General features: G+C 35.9%; 1 protein-coding gene across 1 annotated transcript in view; it reads left to right on the forward strand.

The window, feature by feature from the left end:
- TAF2 (TATA-box binding protein associated factor 2) overlaps positions 1-19,052 on the forward strand; it is a 94,004-nt gene that overhangs the window by 13,125 nt on the left and 61,827 nt on the right. Inside the window, exons 6-16 of the mRNA XM_007946844.2 lie at positions 124-355; positions 2,928-3,112; positions 4,071-4,184; positions 4,698-4,797; positions 6,943-7,028; positions 11,935-12,070; positions 13,524-13,678; positions 14,355-14,469; positions 15,421-15,530; positions 17,008-17,073; positions 18,702-18,954. Coding sequence (XP_007945035.1) covers positions 124-355; positions 2,928-3,112; positions 4,071-4,184; positions 4,698-4,797; positions 6,943-7,028; positions 11,935-12,070; positions 13,524-13,678; positions 14,355-14,469; positions 15,421-15,530; positions 17,008-17,073; positions 18,702-18,954 — 1,552 coding nt within the window. The remainder of the gene's footprint in view (positions 1-123; positions 356-2,927; positions 3,113-4,070; positions 4,185-4,697; positions 4,798-6,942; positions 7,029-11,934; positions 12,071-13,523; positions 13,679-14,354; positions 14,470-15,420; positions 15,531-17,007; positions 17,074-18,701; positions 18,955-19,052) is intronic.

The following is a 19,052-nucleotide window of genomic DNA, read 5'->3' on the forward strand; positions in this document are numbered from 1 at the left end:
TATATATATATATATTATAAATATATATATATTTCCTAGAAATTTTGAAATCATGCATAGATGGAGAAAACTGTGTAGGGTACACTTTGAATATATTTCCTATACTGTTCATGTTTTCTTCAGGTTTTGGTTCCCATGTGTTGATTCATACTCTGAATTATGTACGTGGAAATTAGAATTTACAGTAGATGCTGCAATGGTAGCTGTTTCCAATGGAGATTTGGTGGAGACGGTGTATACCCACGATATGAGGAAGAAGACTTTCCATTACATGCTTACCATTCCAACAGCAGCGTCAAATATCTCCTTGGCCATTGGACCTTTTGAGATACTTGTAGATCCATATATGCATGAGGTAAGTCCTATCTTCCCCCTTACCCTTATCGCACCCTTCCAATCCCAATAAAAAGAAGGGTATTAATGAAATGATTAATTTTCTTTAACTATTCATTTTCGTATCAAGGACATCACTTGAAAGAAAATGTTTCTTTTGCTGATATACGTAATGATACGAATTCTTGAACGAATTCCTTTCAAAATGTTGTCCTATTAAATTTCAGATCTTAGGGTTCACACAGGGCTGAGGAGTCCCAAGATTATCCAGTCTATTTGATTATTCTGTCATTATTTTTGTTATCTTATTTGGCGCAAGTTTATGAAAGTCCTAGGTTCATCTCTGAAATTTGAAATACTGCAGTTTCAAAATTAAAGAACAAGATTTAATCACACTTCAGCTTATAGAAAGGAAAAATAAAAGCCTGAGGTAGGGTTAGAATTCTGACCAGCATGCTCATGAAGGTTTCTTTCAGTATTAACTTAGGCATCTTCCACTTTCCTCCCATCCCGTATCTTATCACATAGCATACGTCAATTGATAGGCCAAATGGTGCTTTTAGGGCTTCCGAGGTCTGAGACTTCTTGTGGTTAGAAAGTGATTCATTGGGTGTTGGCCCTCTTAGCCTCTATACCTATATGAAATACATTAGCGTTGCTGTCTTTTTATTTACTGGTGGTATTTTATGTTTCCATCTAAGTGTTTTTGTATTGAAAGCTTATTTGTGATGTGTATCTTAGTAGCATACCTTGTATTAGTTATGTGAGCAAAAATTGAAGCAAACCAAGTACAGAAAGACTATCTGTGAGCTTCTCTGTCTCTCCTGAAATTCTCAAGGTTGATAAAATCACTCATGAAAAAGATTCTAGATAATTTGTGAATGGTTTTGCTTCTGCTATCGTGTATCCACAGATAAAACTGGCAGTGAACTTTATCTTTTGTAAATGTCAATTTGAAAATCACCATTTGTGAATTAGTACCTACTTTGTGCTGAGGAAACATGGTGGTGCAATGGTTGAAGTGCTTGACTGCTAACCGATGGTTGGTGGTACCAACCCACCAGCTGCTCCATGAGAGAGAGATGAAGGAGGCTGCTTCTGTAAAGATTACAGCTTTGGAAACCCTATGAGGCAGTTCTGTCCTGTCCTAGAGAGTTGCTATGAGTCACAGCTGACTGTGGCAGTGGGTTTGGTTTTTGGGTTTGTGTTTTGGAAGAATTTTTTTCCTATTCTCAGCTATTGGATTGTGGTAAGATAAATAACAGGCAGTGTTTTCAGAATATTTAGGGCCCATGACTTCATTTTTCTTTATCTCAAATAGATTTGCTACTGTATAGTTTTGTCTAAAAGTGAGGTTTTTTTTTTTTTTTTGATGAACAGTGTGTTATTTTTTTTGTGTGTGTAAAGAGGTGTGTTAATTGTGATGCTGTTTGGACTCTGACCATAAATAATTCCTAGAACTTCATTCCCCACTATCATGGAGGCCTCTTACCTGTTCATTTTAGAATGCTCCAGGTGAATAATTTCAGTCAGACGCCAAGAACTTTCCTTGCTTTTACGGTCCCACAGTACTCAAAACTCTGCCATGACTTCCAAATTTTTCCCAACTTTTATCCTCATTTTTCTTTCTAGCTTTTTCCCCAGTCAGAATAATTTATATGTATCTGCTCAGACTTTCTTTTTCCCTGTCTTTGATGCATGGGTTGCTCTCCTGTTTCTGCTTCTTTCCTATCTACCTTAAAATCTTTAGCTCAGTTCAGTCTCAATAGTGAAACCATACTGGGCCATTCTGGTCAGAGTGATCTCTGTCATCGTCAGTGCTGTTCATTTGACATAGAACCATAATGCAAGACAGTATGTGACATTTGTGTGTCCGTGTTCAAGGTGAGATGTAACCTGGTAAGAAAGTCAGAATTACTATTGCTGTTGCAGGCATTTCTTATTGATTAGCTTCCCTGTAGCTTCCAGTATGTACTTAAGATATTAGAGGAGAACTATAGTAATTGTTCTTTATATTCAGTGAAGATAGATTAGTTAATGTTTATTTAACTACTAAGCTATTACTATGACGTGCAATAATCACTAGCTTAGGTAGTTATGAATAAAAGCTTTATTTAAATGTTTTTTATTGTTTTTATAGTTTTAGAAATATGATTTTGAACCAAAGTTATATTTTCACTGGATCTAGGCATTTTATTGGTTTGTAATAAAATCTGTGCTGAATTTTAAGTACAATGAAATATTTTTTTAACATGGTCAGTAAAAGTAATCACTGATTTCACATTTTTTTTTCAGCATCATGAAATTTGTAAAAAAAAAAAAAAAGATTTATATGAACATTTATAATTGAGATATTTAAGAATTTAAAAATTGTAAAATTAGGTCTCTCCATTTAGATGATCCTTTTCCTTTCTTTTTTTAACATGGTCAGTAAAAGTAATCACTGATTTCACATTTTTTTTTCAGCATCATGAAATTTTAAAAAAAAAAAAAAAAGATTTATATGAACATTTATAATTGAGATATTTAAGAATTTAAAAATTGTAAAATTAGGTCTCTCCATTTAGATGATCCTTTTCCTTTCTTCTTTTCAGGTTACTCACTTTTGTTTACCCCAGCTTCTTCCGTTGCTTAAACATACCACGTCATATCTTCATGAGGTCTTTGAATTTTATGAAGAAATTCTTACATGTCGATACCCGTACTCCTGTTTTAAAACTGTATTCATTGATGAGGCTTACGTTGAAGTGGCTGCCTACGCTTCCATGAGCATTTTTAGGTTTGTCTGTCTGCAAATTTGAAATGGTTGTGTTAGGATAAGGATGTAAAGAGAAGCTATTTATTTTCTGATCAATTTTAAGATGAATTTTGAGCTTTTCTCTTCAACTTAGATGCGGTTGGCCCTTAGAAAAATCTTTCTAGTTCTTTTAAATTAAAAAAATATATATAAAAGCTTAAAAAACATTTAAAAATAACCCAAAAGACTCATTATCTTCAGAATTAACTGATATGAATACTGTGTGTATTTGAATTTTTTTTCTGTCTATACATTTTTTGAAAAATTATACAGGTTATTACATGGATAGCTTGCTTGGTTTTCCTTTTCTTTTTTCAAAGCATTACTTAAAAATTTACTGTGGTCATCAGGAATGCTTTAATAAATAGAGAAATTCTTTTCCTTTCTCTTTTTTCCTGCTTCCTTTTTCCCTGATACCTTCTCTTTCTTGTCCTCTTCCTCCTTTGGACAGTTCCAGATTTGGACGTATAATGTCTCAGGCTCATTTTACCTCTGCTAGACCTAAATTCTCTCATCTGAAAAATGGGAATAATAATTCTGCCCCTGCTTTTTCCAGTGTGTTGTTAGAAAAGTCTGATGGGATAATGTATTTGAAAGTAACTAACAGCAAGCAATCAAGTTGATAGTTACTATCAGGAAAAGATTTTTTAAATTAAAAGAACCTTTGTCTGAGGATCAGTTTCTGAAAATGATACTCTCTTATGCCCCCTGCCCAAAAGAAAAATTACTTATTTTTTTTATAATCCTTACTGAGCAAAAGTTAAAATAATAACGAGTTTCATGTAAATTTTGAAAAGATAGAAGGTTCTTTAGGGGAATATTCTGTTTTTCTTTTTTATGTCTAACTTAAATTCCCTTCTTTTAAAAGTGTAATTATGTTCTTTTAGCTGAATAATTGTTTGTCCCTTGTTTATAGTTATCTTTCTCTTTTAAATCCTAGCACAAACCTTTTACACAGTGCCATGATTATAGATGAGACACCGCTGACTAGAAGGTGTTTAGCCCAGTCTTTGGCCCAGCAGTTTTTTGGGTGTTTCATATCTAGAATGTCTTGGTAAGTAATTTCAAAGTTTGTATCTACTAAGAAAAAAAAACCTGGAAGGCTTGTTTTTATTTTCTTTTATGGTAGTGTAAACCAGTCTTTGCCTTGATAGCATATAGTTCATTTAAAATACACAATTCTGTATTTACTTAAAGAAAAATAATATGTATTTCCTTCTGACTTTTTGTGGATTTGGAGAGTTGAGCAGTACAGTCCTGGTTGTGGGTAAGAGGTGAGGCAGACAGGGTGCACATAGAGGGACGCAGTACTGCCGGAGGAGAGCATATGCAGGAGAAATATATTTGAAATAAAACTCTAAAGTAGTCTTTAAGGTAAAGCCAGATGTGAGGAAGAAAGCAGAATTAGCCAACTTGGCTAGAGGAATTGGGGAAATCAAATAATTTGTTAATAGCTTTGCTTCAGGAAAGCCAGGAAGTAAATACTACCCTTGTTCCATTATCCTCTTTGGGCTTCTCTGAAGACGTTTTCTATGAAAAGAAGATTATATTTTACCTTTTCATTTAGGTCTGATGAATGGGTGCTGAAGGGAATTTCAGGCTATATCTATGGACTTTGGATGAAAAAAACTTTTGGTGTTAATGAGTATCGACATTGGATTAAAGAGGTAACTTTAATATCTACTTATAAATCAATAAGTCATGTTAGCATTCTACTGATTTCCAAGTTGTGTGCCCTTTATTTTTAATAACTGTAAAGTACTTATAAAAATGTTATTTCAGAGTTTCTAAGTTTTCACAGCAAAATGGGAATCACTTTAATAAAAAAGACTAAAGGCCTATTTTGTCTTCTTACCATGGTCAGTGTTGGCCCTCGGTTTTTTTTTTTTAGGTTGGAGAGTATTTAGGCTTTTTAACATCAAGTTGGTCTTTAGATATATTCCAGGTCCCCATAGTACTCCTTTATAACTGTGTGTTTCTGAAATTGGTTTGCACTTAAAGCACAGCTTCTGGAGTCAGATTGCTTGCTTTTGAATCTCCCTCATACATTTGCTAGCTTTGTGACTTTGGTTCATCTTTCCAAGCCTCATCTGGATAAGAGGGGGTAATAGCCGTGTCTATCCCATGAGCAAGGGTTGTGAGATATCATAATGTAACATGTACTGCATAGTGCCTTGTACATAGTAAGTTCTTATTACGTGCTGGCTAGTCCTTGAACGCATTTATGTTCACCGAAAGGAGCTCTGGTGGCATAGTGCCTGAGGCGTTTGCTAACCAGAAGGTTAGCCGTTCAAACCCACCAGTCACTCTGCAGAAAGAAGACTGGGCAATCTACTTATGTAGAGTTACTGCCTCGGAAACCCAATGGGGGTCGCTATGAGTCAGAATTGATTAGATGGCAATAGGTTTTTTGTTTGTTTGCATAGCATGTCTTTTTCCTACCATTTAAGGATTTGATCCATCCTAGCCCTCAAAAAATAAATTGGATTTTGCTTAGACCATTGTGTTCATAAACATTTTAATCATATTATGCTTAGCATCTTCCTTCCCAGGTGGAAAAATACCAGTCTTTAATACCCTCATGAAGCAGACCCTTCCATCTTCCCCTTTCTGTCATTTTATTTATTTTTGTCATCCAAGCCTAAACTCCGGTAAGCCATCAAGTTCAATGTCAAGGACTTCCAACATCTAGATCTGTTAAAGGAGTCATACATCTAGAACTGGAAGAGTCCATTCTTCATTTTGTAAACTATTAGAGAAGAGGAAAGGATAATATATAGCACTTAACTATGTATCCGGCACTGTTAGGAAGACTGTAGAAATACTAACTCACTTACCCTCATTAATAACCTTGTTCTTACCCACATTTTATAGATGAGAAAACTGAGGTACAGGCAGGTTAAGTTATTCGGCCAAAGTTACACAGCTAGTAAGTAACAGAGTCAGGATTTAACATCTAAATATGCTTTTTAAACACTTCTTTATGCTGCATCTCCACCAGTATCAGTTTGTCGTACTCTGGTGGCTTGCTTTGTTGCCATGGAGCTGGAAGCTATGCTCCTAGCATTGCAAATATTAGCAGATTCATCCATGGTGGGCAGGTTTCAGCAGAGCTTTCAAAATAAGACAGACCTGGAGATCTACTTCTGAAAATTGGCCAGTAGAAGCGCTATGGAGCCAAACAGAGTATTGTAGCCCTGAACTCAGAGAGGTCAATGATGAGGAATGTGGCACAGGCTCTGTTTCGTTCTGTTATGTGTAGAATCAGCATGAGTCGCAGATGACTTGACGGCAGCTCACAACAGCAGTGCTGCATCTATATTAGTTAAACTGGTCATGAATTTTCAGCACAATTGCTTTATTGTGTTTTCTTCTCTGACCTTTTGGTTTTTTCAAATCTTGTACTAGAGGAAGAGTTGAGAAGTTTTAAAATGATAAATTCCTAAAGTAATTTTCTCCTCATTTCTTTTTACTTGCCTCATTCCTCCACCAGAAACAAAATATAGAGAAGGAAGAAATAAACTTGGAACAGGAGTCATAGAGGTTGAGAAGAGCCATTAGGGAAGGTTGCCAGGCTGCTGGCCAGCCCTGAAGTCACAACATAGAGAAGGCTTTTTGGCTCTATCATGTAGCTCGCTGTGTGGTCTGCTTTATTTATAAGTATGTAACCTACTCTAGAAATACACGCATTTCACTTATTTTGAGAATTTAATATTCTGATTATAGGAATTGAGAATTCATAGGTGAGTTCTGAAATTTGGTGTGTAAAAATATTTTCATTGACTCCTGTTTTTATTTTATATCTTTTTAAGGAACTAGATAAGATAGTAGCATATGAATTGAAGACTGGTGGAGTTTTACTACATCCCATTTTTGGTGGAGGGAAAGAGAAAGATAAGTATGTTTGTTTTTCATAGATGATATTATAAACCTTGCTTTTTAAGGGGGTCACTGTCAAATGATCACTTGCATGTATATTTAGGCCCACATGAAGCCAAAGGAGTAGTAATAGTATGTAATAATATTGATGCCACAAACACTGGTAATGTTCTTATTACTCCTTTCCTGGTTTTTTTGGTTGTGATGACTGTTGTCAACAATAGAAATTATGGGTATTTTCCTACCCATTATAATTATTGCAGATATTTTGAAATACCCTTTGCACTCATCATGACCTCAAAATTACCATAGTTATTAGACCAGATGCTAGATCTTGGTATTTAACACATTAATAAACTAGCACATAAACCACTTAAATGTTCATTTATGTCATAAATAGACTATTAGGTTCTACCCTTTTCTTAAATAACTAATGATCTCTTTCACCGTATCAGCATTTTTATATAATCAATCTTGTCTTTATGTCTTTGGATTTTGTTTTTCCAACCCCAAAATTATGAAGACAATATTTGTCCTTTATTTTCTTCTAGTACTTTTACAGTTGTTTTTGTTTGATTATTTAAATATGTAATCTGTCTTGAATGTATTTTTTGTCTATGTTTTAATATTGGGATATTGATTGGAATTGCATTGATTTTATTGATGAATATTGGGAGAATTGAAATATTTCCAGTATTTTGTATTCCAATATTTATAGTATTATGTGTTCCCATGTAGGTACGTGCCACATGTCTCTATTTATTCACGTTTTCTTTCATAACCTTTAGTAAAACTTTGTAATTTTCTTTTAGTTAAATTTATTCTTATGTATTTCCTAGTCTTTCTTGCTTTCATACTATGGAAATCACTATGAAGTTTGTTTTTTTATTATTGTGTTTTTGGCGAGAGTTTATACAGCAGATTAGGTTCCCATTTAACAATTTCTATACATACTGTGCAGTGATACTGTTTGGATTTTACACGATGTGCCAGCATTGTCAGTATGTCCATTCTGGTTGTTTTGTTTCTATTTATCGAGCTTTCCTTTCCCCCTTGTTTTCTCATCTTTGCTGTAGGGTAAATGTTGACTGTGTAGTCTCCTATAGATGATTATTAAAGAAGCACAGTACTCATGAGTAATATGTTTATTTTGAGCCAATCTGTTATTTGGCTGAAAAGTGATCTCTGGGAATGGCTTCAGTTCTGAGTTTAAAGGTTATCCCAGGGCAGTAGTCTTGGGGCTTCCTCTGGTCTCTATAGGCTAGTAAGGCTGGACTTTTTTTGAGGAATTTGAGTTTTATTCTACATTTGTCTCTCATTCTCTCTGGGACCATCTACTGCGTCATTGGTCACAGTGGTCAAGTGGTAGCTAAGCTCCATCTAGTCTTTCTGGTCTCAGGGTAGATGAGGCTGTGGTTCGTGTGGGTAGTTAGTCTTAGACTAATGTCTCCTTTGAGTCTTTGATTTCCTTCTTTCTTTTTTGCTCCAGACGACAACAGACCAATAGTTATTTCTTAGATGGCCACCCACAAGCTTTTAAGACCTCAGACGGTATGGAACAAATCAGGATGTAGAACATTACCTTTATAAACTGTGTTAATGCCCATTGACCAAGTTGTCACATGAGTTTGTGGTTCTAAGCCTTAAAACCCCATAAACCAATCCTGCAAGGTATTCGGTTATGTCTGGGGAGTATCTGTCTAGTGTGCCCCCATGTGCTTTATTAAGTATATGGATATGTGCGCAGCACACACAAATGTGAATATACATATGCCTACAGATACACCTATACGTGCATGTGCATGCACTCACATATGCCTTCCTGTACACATATAAGCATACTTACATGCCTATGTAACTATACACATATTTTTTGGTTGTTATTACTGTTGCAAAATTATATATATTATTATAGCATTTACTGATGTCACTTTTTCTTGTGTACTACTTAATGTCTTCATTTACCTTGATCAAGTTGTGCAGACTTCACCCATATTTGATACTGCCTTTCCCATCACCAAAAATAGCAAATAACAAATGTCTACTATCTAAAAATACAATGTAAAGTATTATAATGAAATGTGCTAGGACTTAGATTTAGAAAATCAAAAGGGAAGAACACACTTTCAGCATTTCTCAAGGTGGAAGAGCTGAAGAAAAAATTCAAGCCTCAAGTTGCAGTGTTGAAGGATTTTAGGGAAACAAAAGTGAGTGATGAAGAAAGTATCAAAAGAAGATGGAAGGAATACACAGACTCTCTGTACCGAAAGGAATTGGTCAGCATTCAGCCATTTCAGGAGTCAGCATATGATCAAAAACTGATGGTACTGATGAAAGAAATTGAAGCTGCACTGATGGAATTGGCAAAAAATAAGGCTCTAGGAATTGACAGAATACCCATTGGATGTTTCAACAAATGGATGCAACACTGGAAGTGCTCACTCATTTATACCAAAAAATTTAGAAGAAAAGTACCTGACCTACCTACTGAAAGAGATGAATATTTTTGCCTTTTCCAAAGAGAAATAATCCAACAGAATGCGGAAATTAGCAAACAGTAGCATTAATATCCCGTGCAAGTAAAATTTTACTGAATGTAATGCAAAAATGGTAGCAGTAGTACATCAGCAGGGAACTGTCAGAAATTCAAGCTGGATTCAGAAGAGGATGTGGAATAGGGATATCATTGCTGATGTCAGATGGATCTTGGCTGAAAGCAAAGAATACAAGAAAGATGTATTTGACTGTGTGGATCGTAACAAGTTATGGATAACATGGCAAAGAATGAGAATTCCCGAACACTTAATTGTGCTCATGAGAAACCTGTATGTAGACCAAGAGGCAGCTATTTGAACAGAACAAGGGGATAATGAATGGTTTAAAATGAGGAAAGGTGTGTGCCAGGGTTGTACCCTTTCACCATGCTTATTCACTGTGTATGCTGGGCACATAATCTGAGAGTCTGGATTATATGAAGAAAAATGTGGCATCAGGATTGGAGGAAGACTCATTAACAACCTGCGATACGCAGATGACTCATCCTTACTTGCTAAAGGTGAAGAAGACTTGAGGCACACTTACTGCTGAAATCAAAGACTACAGCCTTCACTATGGATTACACCTCAACATAAAGAAAACAAAAGTATTCACAAGTGTACCAGTAAGCAACATCACAATAAATGGAGAAAATATTGAAGGTGTCAATTCATTGTACTTGGACCCATGATCACCACCCATGGAAGCAGCAGTCAGGAAATCAATTGATGTATTGCATTGGACGTATCTGCTGCAAAAAACTGCTTTAAAGTGTTCAAGATCAAATATGTCACTTTGAAGGCAAGGTGTGCTTGATCCAAGCTGTGGTCTTTTCAGTAGCCTCTAATGCATGTGAAAGCTGAACAGTGAATAAGGAAAACACAGAAGAATTGATGCATTTGAAGTATGGTGTTTGTGAAGAATATTGAATGTACCATGGATTGTTAGAACAAACACATCTGTCTTGGAGGAAGAACAGCCAGAGTGCTCCTTAGAAGTGAGGATGGCTAGACTTTGCCTCCTGTACTGGGGACGTGTGATCAGGAGAGACCAGTCCCTGGAGAAGGACGTCATGCTTTTAAAGTAGAGGGTCAGCGAAACAGAGGAAGATCTTCGTTCAAGCAGATGAATTTACACGGTGGCTGCAACAAGGAGCTCAGGCATAACAACAATCATTGTGAGGATGGTGTGGGACCGGGCAGTGTTTGGTTCTGTTGTACATAAGGTTCCTATGAGTTGAAACTGGCTCAGCAGCACTTGAGAACAACACAACTATCTAGAAAGTGATTCCCCTCCATCCTCCTCCTATCCCTGATAACCACCAAAACACATTGTTTCTGTATATGTACCTATTTGTCTTTTTATAAAAGTGAGACCCTACCATATTTGTCCTTTTGTGATGGACTTATTTTACTCAGTATCATGTCCTCCAGAGTCTTCCATTTTATAAATTTATATTTTGAGAACTCATCATTATTCTTTATAGCTGCAAAGTATGTGTGTACAAAAATTTGTTTATGCACTCATCTATCGATAGGCACTTATTTGTTTCCATCTTTTTGCTGTTGTGAATAATGCAAAAAGTGAACATAGGTATGCAGTGAACATAGGTGTGCATATGTCTATTTGTGTCTCTGCTATTAGATCTCTGAGATACTATATATGGGAATGAGATTACTGGATCATATGTTTCTACTTTTTTGTGGAAGCACCATAATGTTTTCCATAGTGGTTATACCATTTTACAATCCCACCAGCAGTGGATGAGAGTTCTGATCTTCCCACAGCCTGACCAGCATTTATTATTTTCTGACTTTTTGTTCAGTGAGTGGTATCTCATTGTAGTTTTGATTTGCATTTCTAGTGGCTGATGATCACAAAGCATCTTTGGATGTGTTTGTTGGTTGCCTTTATGTCTTCTTTTGTGGAGTGTCTCTTTCATGCCTTTTACTCAGTTTTTGATTGGATCACTTGTCTTGTGGAGTTGAAGTTTTTTATATACTATAATTTAGAGATTAGATCCTTATCACATATGTCATTCTCAAAGACTTTTTTCCTGGTCTGTAGGTTCTCTTTATACTCTTTTGATAAAGTCTTTTGAAGAACCTAAGTATTTAATTTTTAGGAGGTCCCAGTTATCTAATTTGTCTTCTGTTGTTCTTGCCTTTGTGGTTGGGTTGATAATCTAGGCCTATAGAAACTTAGGTCCCATAGTTTTGTCCCTGTGTTGTCTTCCGGGGTACTTTGTAGATTTAGCTTTAACATTGAGGTCTTTGATCCATTTTGAATTGTTGTGCAGTTTTTTATTTATTATCTTGTATATCTATGAAACTTACTGCTTATTTAAGGTTCAAATTTCTTATATTAAGTAAATCTATATCTTTGTTTAGTCCAGCATCCCATCTTCACTTTTCAATAAAGCATCCACATACGCTTTCCTGGGAATATTACACTATGTTCCAGTGTAAAGCTCACCTTGTGATGAGATTAATTGAAAATAGAATCAGTATGGAATTTATGCTACAAGTAAGTATTAAAGTGAAGAACTTAACAATGGTAAAGATCTGTTCTGTACATGTGTTGTCATACACAGGGCATCTAGGGTTACAGTTTGATTTCTGTTATTAGTTGTTTGCCTATTGTGTAACTATGTATTCTTTGTTTGTTCTTATTGTTTGTATTTCTTCAGTTGTAGAATATCACTATTTTTACCATTTAGCATAAGATTATTATGAAAATTAGAAGGTAATGATGAAAGTAAAACCTTTTATGCAATTGATTTTGTTGTCTGCATTCCTTACTAGATTTACACAAGACAGGATGTGCCCTTTAGAAATGCTTTCAATAGAAATATGCAAACTAATCTAAATGAAGTTTAAGTTTTACTATTTTGCTACATTCTGCCATATATTTTAAGCAAGTTTTGGTGTAAATGGTTGTGATAGTAGAGTTCAACTGTATTATAAATGTTTAGCAATTTTATTTCATTGATAACAGTCTTAGAGGTAAGTGAAAAATAACTTATTAATAATCTTTTTTAAGAAGCATTTTAATTTTGTCCTAGAATTAAGTTTTTTTATTCTTCTTTCATGTTGCCTTTAGAGTAAAGAAAAGAAATATTAAATGAGAGATGGCCCACACAGGGCCATTCAGCTTTTTGGGATGGTATAAATCTGAGTTGAGTATTCTCAACTTCTTAGATAGTGTTTAGATACTCTATAAAGCTCATAGTACAATAAATATAGTTATCATATTGTTTATTGTAATTGTTAATTATAATATTAGTTGTAAATATTAATAAACAAAATAATCTTTGTTTTTCCAGTGTATCATTAAACTTCAATTATGTTTATAGAAAAAGTGTTTTTATTTTATTTAAATCTTTGCGTATGTCTATTGCTAAGTGATCTTTAACTGGAACAATATGTAGTAAGGTATGAAATTACTATCCTCTATAATTAACTAAAGGAGCTCTGGTGACATAGTGTCCAAGGCATTTTGAGTGCTAACCAGAAGCCTGGTTGTTCAAACCCACCAGCCACTCCTCAGAAAGAATGTTGGGCAATCTACTTCTGTAGTGATACCACCTCGAAAACCCAAGGAGGGGTCACTATGAGTTGGGTCCAACTCAACGGCAGTGCATTTATAATTAACTAAAGGAGCTCTGGTGGTAGGGTGGTTAAAGTATTTGGCTGCTAACCAAAAGGTCAGCAGTTCGAACCCACCAGCTGCTCTGCAGGAGAAGGATGAGACAGTCTGCTTCCATAAAGATTTACAGCCTTAGAAATCCTATGAGGCAGTTCTACTCTGTCCTAAAGATTTGCTGTGAGTTGCAGTTAACTTGATGGCAGTGGGTTTGGTTTTTTTGGTTTATGATTAACTGTAACGAAGTTATTAAGCAAAGTATATATGGCACAGACTTTAAAGCAATATATATTATGTTATATGACTTCATTAATTGACACTTTTGTCATTACAGGTTTTCAATAAACTGCTAAGTCTAGCTAGTACTGCTTCATCTCAGAAGTTCCAGTCACATATGTGGAGTCAGATGCTGGTTTCCACATCTGGGTTTTTGAAATCCATCTCCAATGTCTCTGGCAAAGACATCCAACCTTTAATAAAGCAGTGGGTGTATCCTTTTCAATAGCAGTTCAACAAAGGGGATAAGGGAATAAGGTGTATGTATAAGGGGAAAGTGGAAGATAAGGAATATGAGGGACTGAAGAGAGTATGAACTATTTAACTTTCTAAATAGTATTTGCAGTGACCATGAACTGTAAAATCATTTCCTGTAAGGTGCCTATTAATCACTGACATACGTGAACATATATATCTCTGTATTTAAAATCTGTATATTTCTAAATATTTCGAAGTACATTTTAGTGTGAATAATAAAGCAGGAGGTGTGATGGTGGGGAGGTAAGTAATCCTCCCGGCAGAGCTTTAGGAGTCTGGCTAAGATGCAAGGGTCTGGTGACTTTTAGATGTGGTCAGAGGTTGACCTAACTTAAGCGGTATCTTGGAACTTCACAGTTTTTTTTGTTTTAAAACACTGTTATACTAATAACCTAGCAGAGTGCTTTACTTTTCTTAAAATACAAATTTCTTAGTATTTCATAAATTTTGTTTGAATGTGAGGAAACATTTCACAAGAATTTAAAGTCCTTTGCCACCTGGTTTACAATCAACTGTGCTTCTCAAGCTTTGAATTTGTGGGGAGGCATTTGAAAATTATGACTGCTATAATGAATATTTTGGTCAGGATGTACTCAGTTCATTATGTAAAGATTCCTTTACAGTTCTTCAGAGACCAGAGTGGAGTGGTAAAATTTTATGGAAGTTTTGCATTTAATAGAAAACGAAATGTCTTAGAATTGGAAATAAAACAAGATTATACATCTCCTGGAACTCAGAAATATGTGGTAAGATTCCCCCTTCCCCCACAAAAGTAGTCTTTTGTGCTGCTATCTTCTAGTTTTAATATAGGAAGCTCGTAGGAATGGGAAGATTTATAATGAGGTTTTGTTTGCAGATACTAAAATTGAGAAATCAAGTGTCAATGAAAGCAAAGGGGGTTACTGATAGACGTCTCAGTGGGCTCAAATTCTTCCAGTTCTCCTGTCCGTCAGCAGTAACAGTCTTTCTGTGTCTCCAGATCCACATTTTGTGTAATTTTACTTTACATCTTGATCTGTATGCCTGTATATAAAGCAAGGACCACTGGAGGTGAAGGGTGTTAGAGCACTTGGCTTCAAAACAAAAGGTCACCTCCACAGGAGAAATATGAAGCAGCCTGCTTCTGTAGAGATTTACAGCCTTGGAAACCCTCTGGGGCAGTTGTACTCTGTCCTGTAGGGTCACTCTGAGTTAAAATCAACTTGATAGCAGTGGGTTTAGTTTTTGGTGGTGGGGTGTTACTGGAGCCCTGATGGTGCAGTGATTAAAGCACTTGGCTACCAAGCAAAAGGTCGTCAGTTCAAACCCTCCAGCTGCTCCATGGGAGAAAAACATGGCCATCTGCTTCCAAAGATTTGCAGCTTTGGAAACCCTATAAGACAGTATGGTATAATGCGTAAGGCATTTGACTGCTAACTAGAAGGTTGGTTGTTCAAATCCACCAGCCACTCTTCAGAAGGAAGATTGGGCAATCTACTTCTCTAGTGACACCACCTCGGGAACCCAAGGAGGGGTTGCTATGAGTTGGATCAGGCTCAATGGCAGTGAGGGTTTTTTTTTTTTTTTTTTTTTTGGTATAGGGTCACTGTGAGTTGGAATAGGCTCGAGGGCAGTGGGTTAGGTTTTATTTTATTCATAAGCATGCATACGGGTATTTTTCCGAGCACTGCCTTTGAATAGTATGTTTCTTTTTAAAGGGACCACTTAAAGTGACAGTACAAGAGTTAGATGGATCCTTCAATCATACATTGCAAATTGAAGAAAACAGCCTTAAACATGATATACCTTGCCATTCCAAAAGCAGAAGGTAGGCCTTGGATTGTAACTATAAACTGAAGTTATTAAACTACAAGTCACAGTTTAAAGCACCAAATTAAAAATCCTGTTGTGTACCCTTAATTTTTTTTTAGATAGGGAAAATGTTATCTATTATCTTATTTTTCTCCCATTTTATTTCAAGTTAGTATCATCAAACATTTTTTGTTTGCTTTCTGTTCTGGATGACATTTTTATCTTGAGAATTTTTTTTTTTTTTTTAATGTAAGACTTTGAGAATCCGTTTCTTATTAGGAGTTTTTGAGCCAGAAAATAGTCAAGACAAATAGATTCATTCCTTACTAGTCTTATCGGGTTGCTGTCTAAGGAAATATCAGAAAAATGGTGATAACGTCAAATGGAAGGGAGGGAGCCACGTATGTATGCCATACAAAGCCCTCACTGATTTTCTGCTTTGTCTCTTTCTCCTCCTCCATGTCACCAGACCCTACAGAACAGTCTGTGTGTCTTTAAGGCAAATTGCCAGTTTACTTCAGAAGTGTCCCATCAATTCATCTCTTATTTAATATGTTTGTCCTTTCCCACTTGCTTTAATTCAGCTGTTCACATGTACTCTGAATAGTGAAGGATGAGAACATCACTGTGCTGTGTTGGAGGAATGTTTGGAATATTAAAATTTCAGGAACAGAAACCTCAGAGTCATGGTTGTGTTTAGATCATCATTACACAAATGTCTGTTAATTATAAAGGCCTTCTAAGAACTTGATGCAGGAATCTCCCTTTCTTTTTGTGCTGTCCACCTTGGAAACTGGGAATGTCTGACTGCTACCTTTTTCATAACATTTCTTTGGGTTTTTTTCTTTATAATAATAATATGTCACTTGGGTGTTCTTTGAGGTGAGTAAACAGGAAGACTGTATTTTGTTTTTATTTGCTCTCACCCATGTTTTTAGTGTGTTATCCTGTAGATTTATGTTAGAGGAGTAATTAACATGGAGACCCTTGTTTTTGTTTAGCTTATTTTAAATCTTATACATACTTATACTCTTAAGATGTGTTACTAGCTAATCATTTGTTTTGTTTCATATATAGGACAGTGTCTTACAGTAACCAGTCCATATAGCATATGGTTCAGAATTATTTATCTCTTATATCTGTGGGTTTTGTGGTTTTTCCCATTTATTATAAAGGATTTCTTTATTGATGGATTCTATATAAAATTGCAGTTACATGTTCTTGGGAACATACAGGTTTTATCTTGACATGTAATTATATATTTCTCCTTTTGTTAAACTTTAATCAAGAAAGAATTTCAGTGTTGTTTGCTTCATTCCTTCCAGCCTCAAAATAGACAGTGATCTGTGTTGTGTTTAAATTCCATTGCCTTTGATATCTCTTCTTTCTTAGGATGCCTTTTAATGTTGCCTGAAATAGTTTATTTGATCTTTAGCTGCTGCTTCAAAATTAGAACTCTCACAATTTTCAAACTTACTGTTCCTCAAATGTAGAAATAAGAAGAAAAAAATTCCGCTGATGAATGGAGAAGAAGTTGACATGGATCTTTCTGCAATGGAGTAAGCTACTTAAATTTAAAGATAAAATGTTTTTTTGCATTCTCATTTTTCTTGTTAAACTTTTCTAAAAATAAGTGATTGGCCTCAAAATTAGTGCTTTTAAAGCTTTTTAATGGCAATTTATATTAAGCCCAAATCTCACATAAGACCATAATTAATCGGATAGGTGGAAGTACATGTGACCTGGCTTAGGTGAAATTGGGAGGACAGGCAGGATGAGGGTGGGGATAGCCCCGCTTGACCAGACAGCTTTCTTGCTCCCCTGGTGGCCTCTAGATTAGTGCTTCCCAAATGACTGTGAGCATAGGAGCCATTTCCAGACATTCTTAAAATGCAGTTTCTGATCCAGTCCTTCACCAGGGAGGCCTGATGGTTTGCATTTGTAATGAGCTTGAAGATGAGATTTCTTTTCCTTGTCCCTAGACCAGAGCTCTGAGGCATCTGAAGACTTCCTGTATTTGTAAAACACAATTTAAAAAAAAACCCAAACCGAAAAACCAAACTCACTGCTGTGGAGTCGATTTGACTTATAGCGACCAGTTATCAGTCATGTTTATATACAGACTGTCTACATCAGGATCAGGGAGCTCTGGTGGCATAGTGCTAAGGCGTTTGACTGCTAACCAGAAGGCTGGCAGTTCAAACCTACCAGCCACTCCTGGGAAGGAAGGTGGGGCAATTTACTTCCCTAGTGATGCTGCCTCAGAAACCCAAGGAGGGGTCGCTATGTGGCACATAACAACAAACATCAAGATCAGTGTTAGTTTCATAGCCAGTCCCTTGCCTGTAGTAATCTAGTCACCCAATAATATTTATTGAATTAATATTCCAAGTGCTGCTCATTTGATCCAAGTATTGACATGGACTAAGGTTTTTAAAGGTATGTTTATTGTTTTGAGGTATATGTGAGGATAAATTCATGCTATGCCTCCAAATCAGAATTTCAGACCTTACCTTTTGAAAATGCCATCAGGAGTCCAGCATTTAAAAAAAAAGTTTTGAAAGTCTGCTCAACAAATTAATACAGTAAAATAAATGCTTTCATTTTTCAGTTACAAATTATTGTCCAGTAAAGGGTGGTATTTATAGCCAAAGTCAATTATTAGGCTGTGGGATCCCATTACCTGAAAAATTTAGCCTCATATTTTTCATGTCACATAAACACAAATCAAAATCCCTAAATTAATTTTTTTAGACAGAAAATGCAGAATTCAGAATTATTTTTGGTAGCATAGTGCCTAAGGCACTTGACTGCTAACCGGAAGGCTGGCGGTTCAAACCAACCAGCCACTTCTCAGAAGGAAGGTTCGGCAATCTACTTCCGTAGTGATAGCGTAGGGGTCGCTATGAGTTGGGGCCGACTCGGCACGTAACAACAACAACAACAACAATTATCCTTTTATTCAGGGAAATTCTAGCAATGTTGATTTAGATGAGACATTGTAAGAAAGTTGAAATATATTAAACATAATGATAAAATTTTGAGTCATTAAAAATGTATACAATAAAACTCTTAAGGAAATCTTGAATACCATATCTGAAGGAAATCTAGTTGATAAACGCTTTGTTTTGACTTTCTAAATATATAGAATGAAAATTGAAAACAAACTCGCCTATTTTTCTTTCAGTGCCGATTCCCCGTTGCTGTGGATAAGGATAGACCCGGACATGTCGGTACTGAGGAAGGTGGGATTTGAACAAGCAGATTTTATGTGGCAGTACCAGCTCCGCTATGAGAGGGATGTGGTCGCACAGCAGGAGTCCATCTCGGCCTTGGAGAAGTTCCCCACGCCAGCGTCCCGGCTCGCTCTCACCGACATCTTGGACCAGGAGCAGTGTTTCTACCGAGTGAGAATGTCAGCCTGCTTCTGCCTTGCAAAGGTGAGATGACCTACGGGAGAAAAACAAGAGGACTACTGCATGTGTAGTTTTTTAAATCCCTGAAAACAAACTGAAACTCACTGTAATCTTTACATTTA

Source organism: Orycteropus afer, unplaced genomic scaffold (genome assembly GCF_000298275.1).
Source record: "Orycteropus afer afer isolate SDZICR_OR568_19922 unplaced genomic scaffold, OryAfe1.0 scaffold00173, whole genome shotgun sequence".
Classification (NCBI taxonomy): Eukaryota; Metazoa; Chordata; class Mammalia; order Tubulidentata; family Orycteropodidae; genus Orycteropus; species Orycteropus afer.